This window comes from Oncorhynchus mykiss, chromosome 22 (genome assembly GCF_013265735.2).
Source record: "Oncorhynchus mykiss isolate Arlee chromosome 22, USDA_OmykA_1.1, whole genome shotgun sequence".
Taxonomy (NCBI): Eukaryota; Metazoa; Chordata; class Actinopteri; order Salmoniformes; family Salmonidae; genus Oncorhynchus; species Oncorhynchus mykiss.
In genome coordinates this window covers 11,959,855-11,985,669 of record NC_048586.1, presented here as the reverse complement: position 1 = coordinate 11,985,669, position 25,815 = coordinate 11,959,855, and the positions used below count along the sequence as shown (strand labels likewise).

The 25,815-nt window shown below is 42.9% G+C and overlaps 1 protein-coding gene across 2 annotated transcripts in view; it reads right to left on the bottom strand.

Moving 5' to 3' along the window:
• LOC110501391 (neuronal membrane glycoprotein M6-b) overlaps positions 1-25,280 on the bottom strand; it is a 53,191-nt gene extending 27,911 nt beyond the window's left edge. Inside the window, exon 1 of one of the 2 annotated variants that reach the window (XM_021578926.2) lies at positions 25,125-25,280. In XM_021578926.2, coding sequence (XP_021434601.1) covers positions 25,125-25,128 — 4 coding nt within the window. In that variant the 5' untranslated portion in view covers positions 25,129-25,280. The remainder of the gene's footprint in view (positions 1-25,124) is intronic. The other variant, XM_021578927.2, reaches the window with a different exon arrangement.
• Between the last annotated feature and the right edge of the window lie 535 nt (positions 25,281-25,815).

Sequence of the window (25,815 nt, the reverse complement as noted above, 5' to 3'; positions counted from 1 at the left end):
CCATTCTGTTTTGTGTGGTGCTGGGAGAGAATGGGGGAGAATGCATGTCAGCACACAATCTCCAGCCTCTCTTTCCCATCAAGCCAAGTGGGATGGGAAAGGGGGAGGGTGGGAGTTTGGGGGAGAGGGGCAGGCCACTGATTTGCACCATATGCCTGCCCCCTGCTCCCGTGGCATACATTCACAACCTCTGAACGCTGTCTCCCCTCCATCTGGTAACTTTTAACTCCCACATAAAAGCACACAAGAAAAGGTGGATGATCCCTCTCTTCCGAACAAGCAAAAGGAGCATCTCCGATGTTTGTACGGGTGAAAGAGGAAAGCCAGAGAGAAAATGGGTGAAAGAGAAAGAAAAAAACATGAGAACTGTAGAGGCATTAGGAAATAGAAGGAGAGAGAGAGAAGTGAAGAAGAGGCTGAGAAAGGATGCCTGAAATTATGAGAGGGAGAAAGAGAGAGGGAAAGAAAAGACTAGAAAAAAGACTAGATAGAAACAGAGAGACAGATAGATATAGAAACAGAGATAGAAATAGAGAGACATATAGAAACAAAAAGATAGATAGAGATAGATAGAAACAAAGACAGATAGAGATAGAAACAGAGAGACAGAGAGATAAAAACAGAGATTGAAACAGAGACAGAGATAGAAACAGAGGCATATAGAAACAGAAAGACAGATAGAGATAGAAACAGAGAAAGAAACCGAGAGACAGATAGAGATAGAAAAATAAATAGAAACAGAGACAGATAGAGATAGAGATAGAAACAGAGATACAGATAGAGATAGAACCAGAGAGACAGAGAGATAGAAACAGAGAGACAGATAGAAATAGAAACAGAGAAACAGATAGAGATAGAAACAGAGAAACAAATAGAGATAGAAACAGAGAAACAGATAGAGATAGAAACAGAGAGACAGATAGAGATAGAAACAGAAAGACATATAGAGATAGAAACAGAGATAGAAACAGAGACAGATAGAAACAGAACGACAGATAGAGATAGAAACAAAGATAGAAACAGAGAAACAGATAGAGATAGAAACAGAGAGACAGAGAGAGAAACAGAGACAGATAGAGATAGAAACAGAAAGACAGATAGAGATAGAAACAGAAAGACAGAGAGAGAAACAGAGAGACAGATAGAGATAGAAACAGAAAGACAGAGAGAGAAACAGAGAGACAGATAGAGATAGAAACAGAAAGACAGGTAGAGATAGAAACAGAGAGACAGAGAAACAGAACGACAGATAGAGATAGAAACAGAACGACAGATAGAGATAGAAACAGAGATAGAAACAGAGAAACAGATAGAGATAGAAACACAGATAGAAACAGAAAAACAGAGAGATAGAAACAGATAGAGATAGAAACAGAAAGACAGAGAGATAGAAACAGAACGACAGATAGAGATAGAAACAGAGATAGAAACAGAGAAACAGATAGAGATAGAAACACAGATAGAAACAGAAAAACAGATAGAGATAGAGATAGAAACAGATAGAGATAGAAACAGAAAGACAGAGAGATAGAAACAGTGACAGATAGAGATAGAAACAGAAAGACAGATAGAGATAGGAACAGAGAGATAGAGAGGTGACAGCAGCCAGACACAGCGATAGAGAGACAAGGAGACAACAAGAGAGATGACCAGAGACAGACAGGGACAGAGATAGAGAGACAAGGAGCCAATAAGAGAGATGACCAGAGACAGACAGAGACAGAGATAGAGAGACAAGGAGCCAATAAGAGAGATGACCAGAGACAGACAGGGACAGAGATAGAGAGACAAGGAGACAACAAGAGAGATGACCAGAGACATCCAGACACAGACAGAGAGAGGAGTCTTGGAGAGAGGCTGTGTTTGTTTATCTGAATCGGTCTGGGTCTGGGGAGAGTCCTGAGGCATGCTAATGAGAGAGTCATCTTTGAGTGTGGAGCCCTGCTGCTGGAGTGCTGGTAAAGTGGGGTCTTCTCACGGATACCACACCACAGAAAGGAGGGGGAGCAGCATGGGAGAGAAGAGGAGAGGGGAGCCTCAGGGGTCAGGGAAGTGAACTTAGCAGGGGTCTCACAACAACAAACGCTAGGCTGTACAGATCTGCAAGCTTTTTCATTTATCTCCCCTATAAAACCTAAAGAGTTTACATCATCGTTTGAAGAAGAAAAAAAACTGTCAGAACATGAGTATGACTAACGACATCTAAAGCTAATTCTTCATGAGCAAAATCTCATAAGATAGAAATGCAGGTTTGCATTTTACATGTGAGGATGACAAAGATTACGCTCCATGGTGATGTGGATGTGATTGATGCTAATTGACATAAGTCGTTCACTTGAGGCTTGGCATTATGGCGAACCTTGTAATTATCCAATTAAATAGATTGTGAGAACTGCCGAGCGAACAAAGGAACGATGATGACAATCATGTCTCAACCTATCCACAGTCAGCTCTCCTTTCTCTGGCCAAAAGATAAGAGTTCAGCTCTCTCTTTTGGAGATACAGTAGAACTCCCCATGAGAATTCTTCTCCTTCACTCTCTCTTATACCTTTCATACCAAGACGTTTTTTTTCTGCCAACTTCACCAAGCCGCCAACGTTTTCACCCCTTTTCTTTATACCTGAAAGTAATTGCCAGCAACAAAGCCTGTACTTTTATTTCCGCCGAACCGAAACACAGTCATGACTGAGGTAATGTATTTAAAAGTCCCGCCAACCCCTCAACCTAAACGTCACCTTTCATCTCACCGTCTTAGGCACACATTGAATTATGAACATTCTACTTGTCCTTGTCAACCACAAAGCTTCACAGAAATAATTTAAATGCATTTTTTTTTCTTCCCCGCACCATTTAAACGTATGTACAGTTCTGTCTTTGAGATGTTCGTGTCAATTGTCACAGAAATCCTTTGGCATTTAGTCTGGGGAAATGCACTGCCATTTATTTTATTTTAAATTACTTTGACATCTAAAGACCCTTATATTTAGCAAATACGTGATGGGTTAATATGCATACATTTCTAACTTAAACTACAAATCGCTCAGTAGGCCGTCTTCAGCCAAAATAACTGTTGGGGAGTTTCAAAGATGAGACAGTGTGCGATGTGATCACATCCAGCGTGGATCAAAAACGCAACTTTCTGAAATAATCCTACAAATGAGGACATGGGACAAAAGATGTGGACATGGGCCAAAAGATGTGGACATGGGCCAAAAGATGTGGACATGGGCCAAAAGATGTGGACATGGGCCAAACGATGTGGACATGGGCCAAACGATGTGGACATGGGCCAAACGATGTGGACATGGGCCAAACGATGTGGACATGGGCCAAACGATGTGGACATGGGCCAAAAGATGTGGACATGGGCCAAACGATGTGGACATGGGCCAAAAGATGTGGACATGGGCCAAACGATGTGGACATGGGCCAAACGATGTGGACATGGGCCAAACGATGTGGACATGGGCCAAAAGATGTGGACATGGGCCAAACGATGTGGACATGGGCCAAACGATGTGGACATGGGCCAAACGATGTGGACATGGGCCAAAAGATGTGGACATGGGCCAAACGATGTGGACATGGGCCAAACGATGTGGACATGGGCCGAAAATGTGGACATGGGCCAAAAGATGTGGACATGGGCCAAAAGATGTGGACATGGGCCAAACGATGTGGACATGGGCCAAACGATGTGGACATGGGCCAAACGATGTGGACATGGGCTCTCTTTCAAAATACTACTTCCTTGTCACAATGACCACGGTTCCACATGTTCTTGACGTCTAAGTTAGAATGTGGTCAACAAATATTATTTCAATTTTATTCTGTTATATTCATTTATATTAATTCTTTACAATAAAATATAGGCCACATGTGTGTTGATTGTGATCAGGGCAGTGGAATGTAGGCTAAGTGTGTCTCTCGTCTGTTTAAAAAAATAACTATTGATTTCATTTGCATGGTGCAGCAGACCAGTAACATAATAAACTCAAATGCTATGCTATTCTGTTCTTTTGAAAATACATTTGATTAGTCTTATAATGTTTCTTAAGACCTGCATAGTGTATAAACAAATGAATAATGCATTTATTTTCCTAACCGGCTCATATAATTGCATTAACATAGGCTATCCGACAACGTTTTGAGTAGCCAACGGGAAAAAACAAGGTCATTATTTACAAGTATTTACAAGCAAGCTGCTACCTTTCAGGTTATCGTGACAACAGTTGCAGTATACTAGGCTACTTAATTTAATTGATATATGTTACAGCACTTTCTCTACCCTTAGCCTTGTTCTGAACACCTCCAAAACAAAGGTTGTGTGGTTTGGTAAGAAGAATGCCCCTCTCCCCACCAGTGTGATTACTACCTCTGAAGGTTTAGAGCTTGAGGTAGTCTGGCAAGATGGCACACTGTCCTTCTCTCAGCACATATCAAAGCTGCAGGCTAAATTTAAATCTAGACTTGGTGTCCTCTATCATAATCGCTCCTCTTTCACCCCAGGTGCCAAACTAACCCTGATTCAGATGACCATCCAACCCATGCTAGATTACGGAGGCATAATTTATAGATCGGCAGGTAAGGGTGCTCTCGAGCAGCTAGATGTTCTTTACCATTCGGACATCAGATTTGCCACCAATGCTCCTTATAGGACACATCACTGCACTCTATAATCCTCTGTAAACTGGTCATCTCTGTATACCCGTCGCAAGACCCACTGGTTTATGCTTATTCATAAAACCCTCTTAGGCCTCACTCCCCCCTTTCTGAGATATCTACTGCAGCCCTCATCCTCCACATACAACACCCATTCTGCCAGTCACATTCTGTTAAAGGTCCCCAAAGCACACACATCCCAGGGTCGCTCCTCTTTTCAGTTCGCTGCAGCTTGCGACTGGAACGAGCTGCAACAAACACTCAAACTGGACAATTTTATCTCAATCTCTTCATTCAGACTCAATCATGGACACTCTTACTGACAGATGTGGCTGCTTTGCGTGATGTCTTGTTGTGTCTACCTTCTTGCCCTTTGTGCTGTTGTCTGTGCCCAATACCATATTTTGTGCTGCTACAATGTTGTGTTGCTACCATGTTGTTGTCATGTTGTGTTGCTACCATGCTGTGTTCTCATGTGTTGCCGCCTTGCTATGTTGTTGTCTTTAGGTCTCTCTTTATGTAGTGTTGTGTTGTCTCTCTTGTCGTCCGAGTTTGGCCGGTGTAGGCCGTCATTGTAAATAAGAATGTGTTCTTAACTGACTAGCCTAGTTAAATAAAGGTTAAATAAAGAGATCAAGTAAAATACTGCGTTGTGGCTGTGGTATTCAGCATACTTTTTACTAAACGGTACAAGTTAAATAGTACGCGATGATGAGTACATAGTATGCAGTTTAATATGTAGTAAACTAGTATGGTTTTTCGTACACAGCCATCGTAAATCCTATGTGAAAGCAGTCTCTCTCTCTCTCTCTCTCTCCCTCTCTCTCTCTCTCTCTCTCTCTCTGTGTGTGTGTCTCCCCCTGGCCAAATAGGGCTGTGTTTAAATCAGGTCATCAGCAGTTGACTGTTGTTTTAACATAAATCATCCTAAATATGTAATGTTATGCAGCAAAAGTCGTCATTGTTTTATTACTTTTGCATGCAGAAACGCTACATCTCTGGCCACTGTTCAAAACAATCGCATTCTAAAGTGTCTAAATGACATTTCAGAATGCTATTTTTCGAAGAACTGCCAATTTCACTCAAGACCAGATCAGAACAGGGAAACATCATTTGCTCAAGTTCGTGTGTTACTGTCCTGATGTAATGCCGCAGCAAATCAATTCCTATTTCCACCAGAGAAAACATTAGTCGAGAAACGAGGCCAGATCGTGGAAGAGAAAAGAAAAACACAAAAGGAGGGCCTGTGCAACCCTGACTGTGAGGACATTGCACGTTTCTGTAAGTACCAGCTTCCAAACATGAACTCCCTCCCTTTTACGTTCCACATTCGAACCACATGTCTCTATCCTTTCTGTACCCTAACACCACAAACATGTTTGTGAACCTCAGGACATTTCAGAGGCAGAAAGTGAACAGTTGTCGTAATTAGGGTCCAAACTATTGCGGTGCACAAGTTGATATGATATAAATATAACAACAGCCTGGAATGCTAATGTGTGTTTATCCTCATAAAGCACCAGTGGATAGCTTTCCGTGAGAACAATCTCAACACTACCAAATATGTATCTCTGCCTGAAACATGATAGCCATTGAGGTCCCCAAAACACTACTTTGACTGCCTAAATGACTGTGGGAAGATCCGTCGGTCATACTTGACAAAGCAGGGCGTCACTGCGTACTCAGTACCAGTGTTAAGAGTGTGTGCCAGCCCCCTTGTCAAGGGCACAATCTGAACGCTGATGAAGCACAGTAGAATGCAGGGAGCTGCATTTGTGGCTCAGTCATTATGGCTCAGTCATTGTGGCTCAGTCATTATGGCGTGAGACTGGCCCTGAATGCTCCCTGAGTGCTCACTCACCCGTGAAAGACCTGCGCCCTGCTTGGCCCGTTCCCGAGGAAGGCGTTCTCATGGACCAAGGAGTTCCCAAGCCTTAAGCCTATGGCCTCAGCCCCGACACCATTCATTCATACACACTAACAACAGAACAGGCTCAGGCTCAACATACTATCTCCTTTTACTGGGACTGATGACTGGGTCAAGGAGGGTGGGGTGGGGCGCAGGGAGTTGTGAACATCCTGTCCCTTGTCTATGACAGACGGGACAGAGAAAAATCAAGTTTGATGAGTTGTGAGTTATGTGTAGCAGGCCAGGGTGGAAATATTCAAACATTCTGGTAGAAATGCCAGGAAACCATGAGGCAGGCTTCGGTTGGCAATAACCCCAGATAACTTCACGCCACAGTAGACTGTGTTGACCTACTTTTTTTGGGAGGACTTCATAAGTCAACATGCTCTATATTTCTGACGTCATGGTTGGCATGCTGCACCATCCATTATGTCATTGATTTGTTATGCATATCCATTCTGTTGTTTGTTGACCCATTTAATGTAAGTGGCTCCACAAGAACAAATGCAGTTGAAATGCAACACATGTAACATTGAGCCCTGTAGTTTGTCTAGCTGAACAAGTCTCAACCTACCACTTATAGTTAGCCTAGTGTGCAGCGCACACATACATTGAGTCTACAAAACATATGCTCTTTCTACGACATAGACTGACCAGGTCAAATTAATGTATTTAACTAGGCAAGTCAGTTAAGAACAAATTCTTATTTTCAATGACAGCCTGTGGGTTAACTGCCTTGTTCAGGGGTAGAACAACAGATTTTCACCTTGTCAGCTCAGGGATTTGATCTTGCAACCTTTCGGTTACTAGTCTAAAGCTCTAACCACTAGGCTACCTGCCGCCCACTACAGTCAACGTAGATGAAGGGGAGACAGGTTAAAGATGGATTTTTAAGCCTTGAGACAATTGAGACATGGATTGTGGATATGTGCCATTCAGAGGGTGAATTGGCAAGACAAAAGATTTAAGCCTTTGAACAGGGTATTGGTAGTAGATGCCAGGCGCATAGGTTTGTGTCAAGAACTACAACACTGTTGTTTTTTTTCATGCTCATGTTTCCCGTGTGTATCAAGAATGGTCCACTACCCAAAGGACATCCACCCAACTTGACACAACTGTGAGAAATATTGGTGTCGACACGGGGCCAGCATCCCTGTGGAACGCTTTTGACTCCCTGCAGAGTCTATGCCCCGACACATTAAGGCTGTTCTGAGGACAAAAGGGGGGGGGGGGGGGGGGGGGGGGGGGGGGTGATCACTCAATATTAGGAAGGTGTTCCTAACGTTCGGTAAACGTTCGGTATACTCAGCGTATGTACCAAACCCATAACAAAATGCAGCCCGCATGTCCATGTAAAGGAGACCTTGCTAAGGTCTTTAAGAAAGCATTATTCAACTTGTATGTGTCCAATTAACCCCAGGAGTGTAGCTAATGTTGCCCAGTCATTGTTCTGATGCTCTGATGTACCATCTGAGGCCCTTGAACCTGCCTCCTCTGGGAAATACCTCTCTTTTATGGCTGTAAAACTGCTGTTTAAGAATAACTGTCCTCATTCATTACAGAGAGATTCATGTAGGGAGGATACAACAACAGGCTTTCTGTCAGTAATGAGCCTCATTAAGGCAACGGGCTAGGACAAATGTGGAACTCGCTACTGAATGGTCAGAATAGAAATGCAATCATAGTTTGAAAGCATTGTTTACCTCTTCACTCGTGAAAACGTTTGAGCTTACAGTGAAACTGACATGCTAGCTATAAACAGCTGATTGGAGAAAGTCAACTTTGTAAAAAGTGTTGCATACGAGGATTTGCAAAGAAAACCTCACAGAGTGAATTTAGAATCAAGTGGCGCCACATGGGCAGACAAGATTTAAACGAGGGTCTCTAAAATTCAAATGTACACAAATCCACAACTAAAGAACTGGGGGAATAAATTCCCTTCACACAACACCATGTTGTTTACACCTCGAGCTGGTAGCCTTTGAATGCTGATCAAAAACACATGGAATACGTCCAAACTCCTTCAACTGCTTGAGGGGACACTTCAGGGGCCACAGTTTGATATATTGTCAACCTCTTGCAAACAAACCACAGGGTCATTGTGTGGTAAATCACAATCACTTCATGCATACCAACACATTAGGCATTTGTGCTTTTAAACTCCAGTAGCCTGACAGGCGTTGTTTACACCATGTCAACATGTTGGCTGTGTTTGAAAGTTCATCACCTTAGCTAACCTTAGCTATCTTCTTCATAGATACTATGCTTCTCTTTAGAAACCCATACCTGCTGAAGTTAGTTTGATGTTTGACACACCACACATTGTGTTGTTCTCTCTGGTCTAGGGGACATTCTCTGCCTGGTGTAATTGCAAGCTAGTGTTTGACTAAATAATCCCCTGGACGTCTGACTCAGTGCTTCTCAAATTGCATGTTTGTGTTGCTGTCGTTTTAGGTCTGGAAGAAAGAAAAGAAGGGGAGAAGCCACACTGGGGGATGCATGGCAGCCACGTTTCGCCTCTCATGTGACTTTACACTCCCAGAGCTGGCAACTCCAGCGGGCCTTTGGGATTGGCTGTGGTGAGCAGCACCAGGTGTTTCATATTACCCGTGCTTCCTGTCTGTTCCACCTTGGAAACTGCCATCAGGCTTGAAGAGCCATTGGCTGGGCAGAATGCAGATAGCAAAGAGGATGAAAGCCTCAGGACCCTGTCTTCATTTTAACGCTGCCACCAGGACAAGGCTGGGTTATAACTGCGTACATGTACTGTTGAAGTCGGAAGTTTACATACACCTTAGCCAAATACATTTAAACTCAGTTTTTCACAATTCCTGACATTTAATCCATGTAAAAATGTCCTGTCTTAGGTCAGTTAGGATCATCACTTTATTTTAAGAATGTGAAATGTCAGAATAATGGTAGAGAGAATGATTTATTTCAGCTTTTATTTCTTTAATCACATTCCCAGTGGGTCAGAAGTTTACATGCACTCAAGTAGTATGGTCTGTCCATGTCATCTGGACCTGATCTTGGAGAGCTACATGTATACCTCGCTACTTGCTAATTGACTTGATAAGCGTTGCTTTTACCACAAAGAGCCTTGTCCAGGCCAGACGCACAAGTTAAGGATCCCTCCTGAAGGTACCACATTTATCTGTACAAACAATAGTACGCAAGTATAAACACCATGGGACCACGCAGCCGTCATACCACTCATGAAGGAGACGCGTTCTGTCTCCTAGAGATGAACATACTTTGGTGCGAAAAGTGCAAATCATTCCCAGAACAACAGCAAATGACCTTGTGAATATGCTGGAGGAAACAGGTACAAAAATATCTATATCCACAGTAAAACGAGCCCTATATCGACATAACCTGAAAGGCCGCTCAGCAAGGAAGAAGCAATTGCTCCAAAACCGCCATAAAAAAAGCCAGACTACGGTTTGCAACTGCACATGGGGACAAAGTTTGTACTTTTTGGAGAAATGTCCTCTGGTCTGATGAAACAAAAATAGACCTGTTTGGCCATAATGACCATCGTTATGTTTGGAGGAAAAAGGGTGAGGCTTGCGAGCTGAAGAACACCATCCCAATCGTGAAGCACGGGGGTGGCAGCATAATGTTGTGGGGGTGCTTTGCTGCAGGAGGGACTGGGGCACTTCACAAAATAGATGTCTTCATGAGGAAGGAATTTTTTTTGCATACATTGATATAACATCTCAAGACATCAGTCAGGAAGTTAAAGCTTGGTCGCAAATGGGTCTTCCAAATGGACAATGACCCCTGACCTCAATCCTATTGAAAATTGAAAAAGCATGTGTGAGCAAAGGCCTACAAACCCGACTCAGTTACACCAGCTCTGTAAGGAGGAATGGGCCAAAATTCCCCCAACTTATTGTGGGAAGCTTGTGGAAGGCTACCCGAAACGTTTGACCCAAGTTAAACAATCTAAAGGCAATACTACCAAATACTAATTATAAATAGGTCCCATTGGCCTATATGTACTGTATGTTTATAGTTTCGAAAGAAAACGAACCAGTAAGACACTCCCGTTACCCCAGAAAATATGGGCCACTCGAACAATTTGGGTTGTAGATCAAAACAAAACACATCACTATGGCTCACAGGGGTAAATCCAGCTCATTCAATAATTATTCTGGAATAAAAGAAGCCACTAATAGCAGCATTTGTAATTACATTTTCCACTCCACAGGAGCCATGGGTTCCTTTCTCTGCTCAGCAACCATTCCATCTTCTCCAGAAAGGTCTGGGAGTTATTTAAACTGGAGAGGGAGGGAGGCTCTTCTCAGAGAAAAGGTCATGAACAGAACTCTTAAAAAGCAATTGGCACAACCCTCTTTGTCACCAAGTGACAATAACAAACTGTATTTGACATTGAGCAGTACATAAAAAAAATTGGTGCTACAATTATTCTATCATTGTCTTTGACTAAAGTACAAGCAGGCTGATCACCAGGCTAGATCTACCCTTTTAGAGAAACTGTTTCCAGGTGTAAGCTCTGTGTGTCTGAAGACTCATTTGGTAAAGGCATTAGTCAGGCAGCCGCACGGGTGGATGAAATCCCTCTAATCTGAGTCAATCTGTCCCCTCCGTTCCTCACTGTATCTCTCTCTCTCTCTCTCTCTCTCTCTGGGGAAGAGAGGGGCACATTGACACATCCCAGCCCTGCTAATAAAGCTCTAAGTCTCCGTGATGACAAACGATAATGGAACTGAAATTGCACCCACTTGTTCTGCTGATCTATAATTTCAGAGAAGACTCAATAAGCTCAGATCTGAAGTGTGTGCTGTTCATTGGAGCTGGTACGTATACAGCACGAAACAGAACCTCACCTCAGTGAACTTAATCTCCTAAATACAATGTTCATCATCATAAGCCTTGTATATTTAACCCAGCACAAGGTTCATGGTACTGCTACTTGTATCATATATAATTCAAAAACTCATTGCTGTAATTAGTCAGCAGTAAACACTAATATTACCAGCCATCTGCTGTATCTCCATCGTGAGAATACTGTGTTACTTGACTCATGAATACTGTTTTCTTGCCCTCTTTATGCTACTTTCTCACGTCTCAGTACATCTGAACATGTCCTTCAGGCAACGAGAGGCACACAAACTTGACATTGTTAGCCAGCCATGTGAATAACCTCAGACTTGAGAAATCAACTGTGTACATGAATATTCATTAGTAACAACAGCTGCTCCTATAGAATTCAATATAAAAGTGCTGGAATTGAATTGATAAGTAGGCCTACCTCGCTATCTATGAGAAGGTTAGTATGGATCATACAGTTTGGCCATTGCCTGTGGCCAAGGAATTATAATTCATTTAATATTCCTTGCATGTATGAAAGCATGAGGTTGCTCATGCTCTAAATTTCATATAAGCCTGTATTCTATTAAGGGCAAAAATACGCTTATTGTTCAGATAGTATCTCAAAGAAAAGTGCTTTACTTGTGTCCCAATGGTTTCCAATGAGACTATATTCACTTTCCAGAAGTTCCCATGCTGCAGCTGCTATGATTGTGCATAACATTATCTCTGATCAGGTCTTTAATTTTGCTACTTGTCACACAGGGGGTAGGGACATGCACGAGAGTACACGCGCACACACACACACACAATGGAGACATAATGAAACACAGGGACAAAACTCTCAGGCTAATCTTGGGGGTTTCCCATGACCACCCCCTACTCCCTCCTCCTCCCTCCTTCTCTCACAGCTGCTGGGAGCTCTTTCTCTTCCAGCGGTCTCCGTATCGGCATACCTATTGTTTCCAGCATCACGCTGCCAACCTCTCACCCCTGACCCAACAGTTTACCCTACTCTAACTCCGGGGCTCGAGGCTCCCAGACATCTTTAACACAGGGACCTCCTTCTCCATTCAGCCCAGCCAGAGCTCTCTCTCTCTCTCTCTCTCTCTCTCTCTCTCTCTCTCTCTCTCTCTCTCTCTCTCTCTCTCTCTCTCTCTCTCTCTCTCTCTCTCTCTCTCTCTCTCTCTCTCTCTCTCTCTCTCTCTCTCTCTCTCTCTCTCTCTCTCTCTCTCTCTCTCTCTCTCTCTCTCTCTCTCTCTCTCTCTCTCTCTCTCTCTCTCTCTCTCTCTCTCTCTCTCTCTCTCTCTCTCTCTCTCTCTCTCTCTCTCTCTCTCTCTCTCTCTCTCTCTCTCCAGGCCATGCATCTAAAGGAGTGTCAGGATTCATCAGCAGCGCTATGACAACAGAGGAATGGATGGGGCAGCTCGCTTTAATGCCTTTGTTCTGCCACGCAGCACTCCTAACCCTCCTAACCCGGCTATGTGAGCTATGATCTGCATCCTGGAGCTGGATCCTGGAAGGACAAAGACCTGCTGCAACCTGAACTTGGCATTTCCACCCCGCTGCTGGCCTCAGGCACCAACCAGGAGATGTGTTGACCAGTTATCCTTTATTTCATTCGGACTAAGTGAATATAGGGTCTCACGTGTTGTAAGATGAAGATGGAAATGAATCTATTTTATTAAGTGGGTCATTCCATTACTCTACACAGAAAATTCTCCACTGTTATTTTTTTCAAAGAAATCAACACTGAAAGTGTTGAGTAGGTGGACCCATATACTCAGTGTTAAGTGAACACACTGCTTAGAGCAATAAGGCTTTATTACTTAACACTGAGTATATGGGAGTGCCCTGCCTTTGACTGTATTTGTTAGTGACAGAGACATGGTTGTTGCATTCATCCATTCACTTGTCACTGTAGTGGTACCCTGTAAGGTCATCCTTTGTACCTTCAGTTATAAGTGCATAATTGTACCCCAGTTCATACAGGACTGCAAGTAGGGTCCCAAAATTCCCACTGGATCATTTCCCGGTCTATTGGTATGTCTAAGGAGAGGTAGAGTAGAGGGAGCAGTGAAAACACAGACTGTGGATGACCCATTCATGCCATCAGCCTCTGTAGTGTACTTCGAAATGTCTCCTGCTCTCAGCTGTAGCTGAATGTGTACATTAAACTATCCTGAAGGACACAACACAGTTTTAATCAACTGTTTGGTATATCTGAATGTGAAAAATAGACACTATAGACTGCAAGCTGAATTCCAATTTCCAACTGCTCGGCTCATGCATCTGACAGTGCATACTTCAATATGTCCTGAAGCCATGCTGTTCTTCATTAGATTCACCCGTCCAATTGTGAACCACAGACGAAAAACACAGACATCCCTCAATTCCAGTGCCAATAGCCAAACATCAGATCTAAAAACATAGCAAATGATCATCCCATTTTTTATGTTCAGAAAAAAACTGACCATAGCTGAAAAGCCAGCCAGGCGACTTAAACAGCTTTTGTTAAGCCTAAATGAAACCAGCAGCTTTGAGCTTGGTCAAGTCAAATAGATGACACACACACACACACACACACACACTGACGTCTCACCCTGTTCATAAAGCAGTGAGTATGGCACGAGGAGAGAGGAAACACTGAATCCCACTTCTCATGCACATCTGGTTAATAAGGTCCACTATCCCCAATACGGTTCTACAAAGCTCTTTAATTGGTCCCAAACCTGTTTGGGTAACAGTAAACCAGGAAGCTGGTCGCTCCCTATGTTCCAGATGTTATCTCTCCTTCACTGCATTATTTTTTTCATCTCAGCTGTGGCCTCTCTATTGTTACAGCATTAGTTTCTTATAGGGCAGATGTCCGACATTGAAATGAATTATGAGACATAGCAGCAGTTTAAATATCACACAGCACCGCTAACTCCTCTCCCCTGGTCTTCCTTGGTCTGTGTTGCTCACTGAACACAGTTACGGGGTCAAGTTGTTTTTCAGACAGGAACATCTGGGATTTACTCTCCCAGGCCCTGAAGCTTCGTTCTCATTGACATTCTCTTAGTCCAGGGCTTTGCAGCTCTCGCACTGTTCTCAATGTTTTCGCTTCTCATTTCCTCCTAAATGAACTAGAAGGATACAAAATCCTCTCAGCTTAAATACTGTCCCATTAACCAAAGAACCATAGTGATGCTAGCTAGACACCAGCAAAAAATGCTTCCGGTATAGTTTGGTCAAGATATAAATGTTACCAATAATATTGATAATTCTTTACCAGCCAACACACCAGATATCTTTCTACATCTCTCCTGTTTGTGTTGAGAGAATATGAGGCTCAGTCATGCGTCTAGATACTGTAAACTATATTCTTTATTCCAATTTTTCAATCCCCAAACAGTCTTAGCAGCCAAATGTGATCCCTGGATACACAAGCTAATGGGTTTCCTGCAGCTGTCGCTTTATCCAGACAGAATGCTCAGCTATTCTGGATATTTTCAATCTGCCGGGCAGAGGTGTCTTCTATGTCTATCAAGATAATCCTAGGAGGATGACAGGTGGACAATGTGAGCTTGACTCAGAGGCTTCATTCATTCCACAGGAAAAGCATTCCTAGCGGAACAATTCGGCTAACACCGTCAACCCTCTGAGACACTGGTTCCATAGTCACATGCATTAGAATCACAGAGAGCTGGGGGGGGATCATCATGTGTACATTCTGTAACATCCAAGATGTGCTAAGAATATTCTTCAATTAAAAGGAAAAGTGTGTACATGATGACCTTTGGAATAGTTCAACTGATTTATCTCTTAATGTGTATCTTTGAATAGCAGTGATAAATTATGACCTGATTATAAGGACGTTGGTCTAATTAGTGTCTTTTCATTTGACATCTTTCCGTAAACATTGAACATTTGTACAGTATTTGGGGGGTTGGAATTTGCTTGATTGGATTTGATGAATATTAAACGGGAGTTCTCTTTATTCACATAAAACGAGTCAAAAGAAGAGGATATCACTCTATCGAGCCATTGGAAAAATCCATCAGAATGCCAGAAGCAGTATCCATCCGCAGCTATGCAGCAGGTAAACGCCACCAGATACGTGGCTGTTAAACCAGATCTCACAAAAGTATTATTTTTCATGTTGTCCTGAAGAGGCCTGAGGAAGTATGAAAGGGTTACTTTAGTTTGCATTTAAAAGTCTGCTCGATACAGCGTACCCTTTTGGCTGCCTGTGAATGGCCCGGGGCAGGCCAGCATGCCTCTTCATATGGTGAACACCTCTTAGCGCTGCACTGGGGGAACCCCAGAACGCCTTTGTCTTACGGGTTGTTTAGCAGCAGTGCTAAAGGAGCCGAGCACAAAGAGCTATCTGTGAAGTTGTTTAATATTCTCCATGGGCACCTGGCCAACAGGCTGGTCCTACAGCCTCCTTCTGTAATTTTGCTTGCACATAGGATTCACAGTATGTTGCCTGTAAAAACAATTGGTCAATGTTTCTTTTAAACAGCCCTATTTTTACCTCTTAATGTGGGCATTCTCTTTTTATATAGCCATTGCTTTCGGGATGGCGCAAGATACGTTCAACTTTGACCCTGTTGTTGTGATCGTTGTCATGGTAACCTGACAGCTGTAGTTTCTATTCCCCTATTTAAAGTCTGACATTCCACTGCTTTCATTTCTTCACATTCACAATGTAAAGAGGCTATTATTTTAGCACAGTTCAAACACAGTAAGGCAGTTTAATTATGCTTACTATATAACTAAAACTCTGTCATTTCCAACAAGGTTAGCAGCTTGTCATAGCCTACTTGTAAATAATTAGTAATTAATGACCTTGCATTTTCCTGTTATGGTGAATATAAAGTTGGCCACTCAAAACATTCTATGTTCTGGTAATTATATGAGCAGGCTAGACAAAGAAATCCATTATTCATTTGTTCATGCAGGTCCTCAAAAACATTATAAGACTAATCAAATGTATTTTCAAAAGAACAGAATAGCATAGCATTTGAGTTTATTATGTTACTGGTCTGCTGCGCCATGCAAATGAAATCAATAGTTATTTTTTTAAACAGACAAGAAACACACTTAGCCTACATTCAACTGCCCCGATCACAATCAACACACATGTGGCCTATATTTTAATTGATAAGACTTAATGTAAAGGAATATAACAGAATAAAATTGAAATAATATTTGGAACCGCATTAGAATCTGCTCTGTTCGATCATGTCCAGAATAAAAACCTCTGACCTGGATGAAACTCTGTAGGATGATTTCAGAAAGCACCTTTTTTGATCCACATTGGATGTAATCACAAAATCGCACACCTTCTTTCCTTTCAAACTCCCCAACAGCTATTTTGGCTGATGACAGATAGCCTACTAGCGATTTGTAGTTTAAATTAGAAACTCATGCATATTAAGTATTTAAGCTGCAATATGTAACTTTTTGGGCGACCCAATCAAATTCGCATAGAAATGTGTGCTATACATCTGTCTTTCTCTGCGAAAGCAAGTCTAAGAAGTGGTAGATCTGTTCTATGTGAGCTATTTCTATGCTTCCCGTTCCTAAGTTTAGTTTTTGCGTCTTTTACTTCCAGTTATCATCAGCCTCAAACTTGAAAATACTATATTTTTGGTTATGGAAAATATGTGCAGGATTGTTTGTGTAACTAGTGTGCACGTTTGAGTTTAACGTGTTTCCCATTTCTTGGGTTTTTGCTGGACTGTTTGAGTCCCCGTGTTTGGGGCACTTGTTTTGTGTGCTCCCTGTGTTTTGTGGGGTGGCTTATGTTCGCCGTTTGTGCATTAAATAGCACTACCCTGAACTCTCTGCTTCCTGCGCCTGACTTCGCACCCACTACACCCAGATCGTTACATCTCTATGTTTTTACTACAAAACATAGCAACGAGCCATTTTCACAACAGGATGTTGATGTTGGGGTGGTGCTGGAGATGAAGACTTTAAATACCTGACGACGATCCGTTTCGAATCGAAAAGCGGTGAATTGGGAGCTTTAAAGGTGTAAGGGCCTTCTTTTTCTGTACTACTATTCTTTATTAGCCCAGCACCTATGTTTTTAAAGAAGTGCGTATGACCACAACCTTGCCTTTAAATATGTACCCATCAAAGTCAAGAAAAAAAAGATGAAATGGCAGTGTGCATTCCCCCAAGCTAAATTACAAAGCATTTCTGTGACAATAGACAAGAACAGCTCAAGGACAGAACTACATACATTTAAATGGAGACAAAAATGCATTAAAAGCATTTCTGTGGTCGACAAGGACAAGTTTGATGTCGGACAACAACAGAATGTTCATAATTCAATGTCGGTAAGATGAAAAGCGAGGGGTTGGCGGGACTTTTAAATACATTACCGCAATCATGGCTTGGTTGGTTGGTAGAAATAAAAGTACAGGTTTTGTTGCAATACCTTTCAGATATAAAGAAAAGGTGTCAAAAAGTTGGTGGCATGATAAAGTAAGCGGAAAAACGTCTAGGTATGAAAGGTATATAACAGTCCTCCACCACCACAATACATTCCTAGTCTCCCACAGCGTAATGTTCTGGGGGTATTCTGGGGGTGTTCTGGGGGTATTTTCTCTCTGGTTCTCTGCAGATGACCCTGGAGGGCATTAGCTGGAAGCTCCAAATCATTTGGACTCACTTTAACTGTTGTTGCTACCCTAACTGCCATCCACAGTCAAACAGTTCTTTTTTTAATAAAAAAATCTATATATATATCCATAAAAAACTGAACTAAAATACAAACAAAACAGATCAAGGCTACAACATGAGAAGTTCAAGCGGTGGTTTTGAACAAGGTCAGAAGACGATGAGAGATACTGACCGCAGTATGTTGAAGTGTGTTGAATGGCTCCAATATTTCACTTGAGCTATCACTGTTGACAGCGAAATCACCTCAAAGGGTCTGCCAGTTGTCTATTTCAGGCACATTATAAAATGGAAGGTGAAAGATTATTGGGGCTACTTCGGTCCTATTGGATTTTATTTCATTATTTTGCTTTCTCTGCAGAGATACAGTACGATTTCGTACTCGTATCATTAAAATACTATTGCTCCCACAAAGTTAAGATACAAATCCAAAGGAAGTAGTCTGTCTTGTTAATTGCATCAGCCCCATTTTTTGACGACACAATCACTAACCCCCATCTCGCCCTTTGACCTACTAGCTAATTTACTGGCCCAGATCCTGATCTAGTACTGAAGGCTTGGGGCCTCTGGGTTACTAGTATAGGAAATGATGTCACAACCTACAGATACCTCTGCCCCCTGGTATCAGTAGATAGGCATGATGCTGTCTACCACTATATACCAATTATGTCAAGCCACTATTCCTGACCCTGAAACAAAGTGACTGTTATGCCCTAGCCTATATACTTTATGATCTGTGTAGGCTATTTGTTTAACCGAAGCTTGGCAATAGTTCTGGGTCATGTTGGAAATGGTTATTGATTTCCGTCGCATCGATACAGTCCCCAAGCGTAGGCTGGCCTGTTCAATGAGGGTGTGAATGCACATCAGCACTGTGTCGGTCTGTGGTCCACTGTCTGCTTTGTGTCGGTCTGTGGCCCACTGTCTGCTTTTGTGTCGGTCTGTGGCTACTGTTTGCTTTTGTGTCGGTCTATGGCCACTGTCTGCTTTTGTGTCGGTCTGTGGCTACTGTTTGCTTTTGTGTCGGTCTGTGGCTACTGTCTGCTTTGTGTCGGTCTGTGGTCCACTGTCTGCTTTTGTGTCGGTCTGTGGCACACTGTCTGCTTTGTGTCGGTCTGTGGTCCACAGTCTGCTTTTATGTCGGTCTGTGGCCCACTGTCTGCTTTGTGTCGGTCTGTGGCACTGTCTGCTTTGTGTCGGTCTGTGGCCACTGTCTGCTTTTATGTCGGTCTGTGGCCCACTGTCTGCTTTTGTGTCGGTCTGTGGCCACTGTCTGCTTTGTGTCGGTCTGTGGCCACTGTCTGCTTTTATGTCGGTCTGTGGCCCACTGTCTGCTTTGTGTCGGTCTGTGGCCACTGTCTGCTTTTATGTCGGTCTGTGGCCCACTGTCTGCATTTGTGTCGGTCTGTTGCCGGCTGTCTGCTTTTGTGTCGATCTGTGGCCCACTGTCTGCTTTTGTGTTGGTCTGTGGCCCACTGTCTGCTTTGTGTCGGTCTGTGGCCCACTGTCTGCTTTTGTGCCGGTCTGTGGCTACTGTTTGCTTTTGTGTCGGTCTGTGGCCCACTGTCTGCTTTTATGTCGGTCTGTGGCCCACTGTCCGCTTTTATGTCGGTCTGTGGCCCACTGTCTGCTTTGTGTCGGTCTGTGGCCCACTGTCTGCTTTTATGTCGGTCTGTGGCCCATTGTCTGCTTTTATGTCGGTCTGTGGTCCACTGTCTGCTTTTATGTCCGTCTGTGGCCCACTGTCTGCTTTGTGTCGGTCTGTGGCTACTGTCTGCTTTTGTGTCGGTCTGTGGCTACTGTCGGCTTTCACCCAGGCCTTCTGGAAATGTTTGTGTGGACCACACATTCTGTGCTGTACAAAAAAAACTGATACAGACTGTTTGTCCACAGACAGGGATGACAAATATCCCCTCAGCTAGGCTCGGGCCACTGCCAGCATACAGAGTATCTGAAGACACTTTGTCCATCATGGGTTTGTTTATGTTATAAGGTACTTCATAGTATCAGGATGCATTTTTTATTATTATTAATAAAAAGGCTATTGTAAAAAAAAGTTTTTGTTACTCTGGAGGTAATGTTCAATAACAAAAACTCACAGTTTAATTTATTTTTTAAACAAGCACAACAAAAAAATTGCACAGTCAATGTCTTTATTATGACCGACCATGTCAAACGGAACAAGTGTTCTGGAGGAGGCAGGATGTACTCATTTACATATCCTGGATATTTTAGGCATTGAGATTCCACCCTGTTTCCAGCACCAATGTGACAACTCTCTAACAAGGGTGAACTCTGGAGGTTAGCACAGTGACTCCCCCCCCCCCCCCCCCCCCCTCGCCCCCACACATCACAGTGTAGCAGTGAATAGGCCCTTAATAAAAGTGAGGGGGACGGGCCATGCTTGAGCAAGCATTCCCACTCAGGAACTTCTATTCCTATCATTTCATATCACAATACACAATGGCCCTCTTTGTGACAGGAGGAGGACTTATTAAGCTCAACAAATTAACATGAGCGCTTGGACGGAGCTGCAATGTTGGTGCCGGGCAATCAACCATCCACAGTGAAGACAGAGAAGAGAGGATAAGAGGTGTGGACGGGTGGAGAGAATGAGCAGTGAAGAGGGGAGAAGGAAAATAAGAGAAGGAGAGACAGCAGGAGAGGTGGGAAGGTGGAACAGGGAGAAGAAAGAGGAGGGGAGAGAAAGAGAAAGGGATTAAATAGCAGAGTTTATTTGGTTGGACTAAGTGGTTTCACAGCAGAGCAGCTCAGATTGTCTGAGAGGATATGTGGGCCTCATCTGCTGCTTAATTGCCAAAGATGCTCGGTAAGATCCTCTGCCAAATGGAGAGAAGCCCAGAAATCATTAAATTATTACAACAAATACCTCATTAACATGGATATTAAGCATATTTGATGCCCGCAAACCCATAATAAAGAGTAATGAAAAATCGTAAATGCTGAAAATGAAATTGTCTAAATAATAACAACAAAAACATACAGTATGTGGAGAGACGGGGGGGGGGGGGGGGGGGGGGTGGTTGGTGAAACATAATGAACAAATGGTTGCATCAGTGGCTGAGTAAATGTGTTATTACATCATCCTTTCTAACGTCATCATTCCTACACAGGTGGTAAAATGACAGCGGTCACATGTGAGAATACCAGGTATTTGAACAGAAAACAAGCCAAACTGCGTCTCTGCAGACTTCACAAAAATATGGATGTAAACGTTATTCATGAGCTGTCCCCTGTTCCAGTATCCATTATCTGGAGTGGGCCTGGCATGGACCAGCTGTGCTCCCACACACAGAGATAACCTTGAATCCTGATCAGAGCATGGGGACAAATGATCTCAGCCTCTGTTATTGCTCAGGCATCGGTTGACAAGCCGCTGATTCTGAGAGCAAAAAAAAACACTCGCCCAGTGGCATGACGTTCAAAGATGTGGAACCTCTCCTTTCCTCTCGTCCCTCTCAGGATGCAGGGTCACTGCACAGTCGTGTGCACTGTGTATGTAACCATGTCAGAGTAACCCTGCTTGGTGTGACAAAAACAATCTGACACCTTCCAGACATCCCAGATGGTTGCACAAACACCAGGCAGACAGGCAGTTCAAAAAAGTCCCAAGGAGGGACAACATCTGAGATAGATCATTTCCATGAAGCAGAAATAAACAATATGTCTGTTTTCTCTGTTGGTGTGTCAATGTAGTCAACAATGACATTCTGAAATTACAGTCAATGGAGACATTGACTTTGGGATTGAGGGAGATTAACAACATTTGGCACAAGACTTATGTCACCACTAAACTCTGCCCGTAAACCATGAGTAATAGAGATAAGCCAATCGGATGACAGACAACAGCACCCATGAGATGTTTAATCAAATGAGTCTTACAAAATGACATTATTGATTTGGGTTAGCAATCAAGTGATTTTTTTCTCTCTTTCTCCGATTACAGTCATAAACAATGGTGCAATGTTTAAATCTTGAGGTTTGACGCCAGTGGTGAATAACTCTTTCCAGAGAACAATTAAGTACAGATCAAAACAGTTTTTGGAGTTCGAGAGTTTCCATGCAGGAAAGACTATTTTTATTTTTTTGGCTATCAAGTTCTGGCTCAGAGAGGAATTGTTCAGAGTCAAGTAAGTCCATAATTCGCTATATTTGATTAGCCTTAACTCCTGCAAGTCACAAGACAGCCCTAAATGTGAACAAGCATATAATTAAATTGTCTCTATAAAATGGAAAATGACAGGCTTGTGAGTTTCTCCTTTTCGCATCTGCCCCTTCTTTCCTTTCAGAGTTTCTATAAACCGGCAGTAGGTCAAGAAATGGCAGAAACATATTGATCCCATCTGTAAAGTACTTTGACTAATGAAACAGCCAGAAGCCACTCGTAGGCCCCTGTGTTGCATACAAAAACATAAGTTCTTAGCTGCTGTATTGCATAAACATGCATGATCCTCACAAGCACTATACACAGTTATCCTTCCTCAATTATATCATGGTCATTTCCCAAGGGGTGATAGTTTAGATCCCATAATAGTGTTGCATGAGTCCACAATCTCTACTCTGGGCTGTTGGCATGGAGGAGATGCATAGCGACAGAGGCCGATGCTGAGTAAACAGGTGAGAGTCACATGACTATAGAGCTGAGTAGAAGTTGGCAGAACATCTGGAACATCTAACTCCATGCAGCTTCTTCACTGAATTAAGTCTTGGACTTCGGAGGTCCCAGTCAGAGCCAAGCATCCTCCCACATTGTCCATATATCCACTGTTATAAAACCTCTTTAACACCATAGAGGCATCGGAGAAACAGTGGGGAATGTTTTAAATGTGACACCGCCTCCATGAGAAAGTCACCAGGGAATCCATTTAGACAGTGCCAGTAACCTACAGTCTAATGTCTGAAGGGCATCATCTGTTCTCCTTGTCCTCCAGGCATCCTGTATTTTTGGGGATGTAGTCACCAGTCCATGCCTGCATTCCCATGAAGCACGTAGAACAAAACAAATCCCTAAACAGCTGTAAGACATTCATTTCATTATGCAAAACAGGTCAACCATCAGAACCACTGGAAACACTGCTTGTTTGCCACTTTTCCACAGTGATAATATAGTCAACAACACATTACAGGCTGTTAGAGCACGTCTTATTAGTCTTTCTCGTGCGTTACGGATAACATCTTAGGGAAACGTTCAACAACCAAAGCCAATACCTCATTATAAGAAGCTCACCAGCACTACTATACTCAATGGTAACTTCTCATCCCTATCCCTCCTCGGGGACCTATTGTCTTAATGTCCTACTGAGAGACATATGAATGTGAACAGAGCCTTGAGGCAGTGGACAATGGTCAATTGCAATGCAAGGCAATATCCTCTGAGAGAGAGAGAGAGAGAGAGAGATAGAGAGAGAGAGAGAGAGAGAGAGAGAGAGAGATAGAGAGAGAGAGAGGATGAGGGGCCTATTTCACAGAGGGTCCGTCTACTCTGCAACTTGCAATTCAGTGAACTACCCTCGGCATCAACAGCCACTAAAGTCGCACACAAAGGAGAAGGGCCAAATTAGGAACACAAAGAGGCCACTGTGGGAGCTTCATAGGGAATTAATGAATGCTGATACACATTCTCACACTGACAATGTTCTCTCCTCCCAGTCCCCCCATAGCCTCAGCTGCACCACTGCAAATCAACAGGCTTATGTGAGAGCTCTATTCCATTTGTTTTCTTAGAGCCCATCTATCCTGTGAGAGGGAAGGCTCAGTTCCCCCAATAAAAAAAAGCAACATATAGGCCTGCCTTGGAGAGCATCAACAATCTATTTCTGCATTAATGAGAATGATTCTACTCCTATTAATGAAGGACCGTGTGATATGATATGAAGAACACAAAAGACACTGACTATAGCTTAATAACAGTCTCATAGACAATTCGGGGGTAAATGAGAGTGCTCTTTCTCAATCTATACTGTCTGTCCCATCTGGCCGACAGCCTCTTAGAGCCCCAAAGCCCATAAGTCTGCTGGGAGCCTTTAAGAAGTTGCTGAATATCCATAGCATTGGCGCCTAGCTCCCTATTGCCAGGCAGGCATCCCCTGGGTGGAAACACAGATGGTCAACACTTGGGACTGAGTCAGAGAGTCAAGTAGGACACAGGAATTACACCCCAGTGCAACTCCCAGCCCCTCACAGGCACGACACTGCATCACTTGCCTAGCCTGCTTGAGACAAGTGTCGAAACTTGATGGAGGGTGTATAGTCTATGGACTCTACGTTGGTTTCGATACCCAAATGCTTATAGCATAATATAGGTTTTTTGTTTATTGACTAAAACTGAAACTCATCCACTGTCCGCCCACACAACTCTCAAACTGGCTAATAACAGCTCAATATATTCATACTGAATTGCAAACCCAGATGTAGCTGCAAATAAAGCTCCACCATCAATTATTCAATAACAATCTGAAACATCTCTATATAAGCTATTGGAGAATGCATTTCCAATCCATCAACTAAATGATATAGTCAAAACATTATGATCTCTTCAATCAAAACCAATCTACACTGGAAAGTTACTCATACAAGATGGCATTATAAACATGTATTTGTGATACTCATTTACTCATTTATAACTCATTTAGTTAGTGGTTGAGAAACCAAAGAGCAATATGAGGAATGTACTTCCTCAGACAGCTGATAGTGATGTGGGTTATCAACTCCAGTTGGAACTTCTCAGGCCATGCCGAGTTGCGCCTGGTAGTAAGGGAAATCCTTCCAGACTTATCTCCCTTTAATCGTCTTGTGTCGAGTTGGTCAACTACTCTAATGCTGATAGCCTACTAAACCGGGTCAGATAAAAATAAATCGGGTGGAAAGTATTGTAAACATTACACTTTTAGATGTTGTTTGCGCGGAGTGATCTCTTTGGAGGACCAAAAATAATCAACAATCACGGAAAAAGTGGTCAATCTAAAACGTTACGTCAAACATAAACATTTATTTATATTTAATTTTGAAACCTACCCATTTTTAGTTTCCCAGAGTTTCCGAAGTTGAGGAGTCTGTTAAAAGTTCAGCTAACGGGTGATGTTGCGTCCGGAGATGCACAACGAACGCCTAACTAGTCCACAAAGTTGTTGCTGCACCGCGTCCCATTTGGAGACAGGCTGAGTGACGTCACCACCGGAGGATTAGTGTGTAGGTCTGGGTAGGACAGGACAGCGTAGTGCTTAGGCCCCTTAACCCTCCAGAGGACAACTGTGAAAAGTGTGTTGCTCATTCAACCCCAGATACTTTATCTGTGTTCAGCCCTGTTATGCAGCATGCGCAAAATTCTTATGGTGGTCCAGATAAAAGACCACTGGTCTAAATTTAGATCAATGAAAATGTGCCATTGCCTGAGTAAAGACGACTCCTGTGTTAAATTATCCACATAATGCCTTAGCTGAGATGTTTTGAGGGAATGTAATAAACGTGTAATTCCAGTGAAATAACACATCAAGTTATACCCCCAAAATTATATTTGTCTGGTGAGAGAGGTTTAGCACTGCAGTGTAAGCCAAGGCTTATTCTCAATGCTGCAGTATCGTGTGATGTACCCCTGAAACTCCCAGTAATCCAATATTTTGGATAAGGTGTTAAATTGTCAGGTCAGCTAGGCTGTCCTGTGCAAGAAAGACAACAAGGACAAGGAACCAATCACAGATCAGAGGTT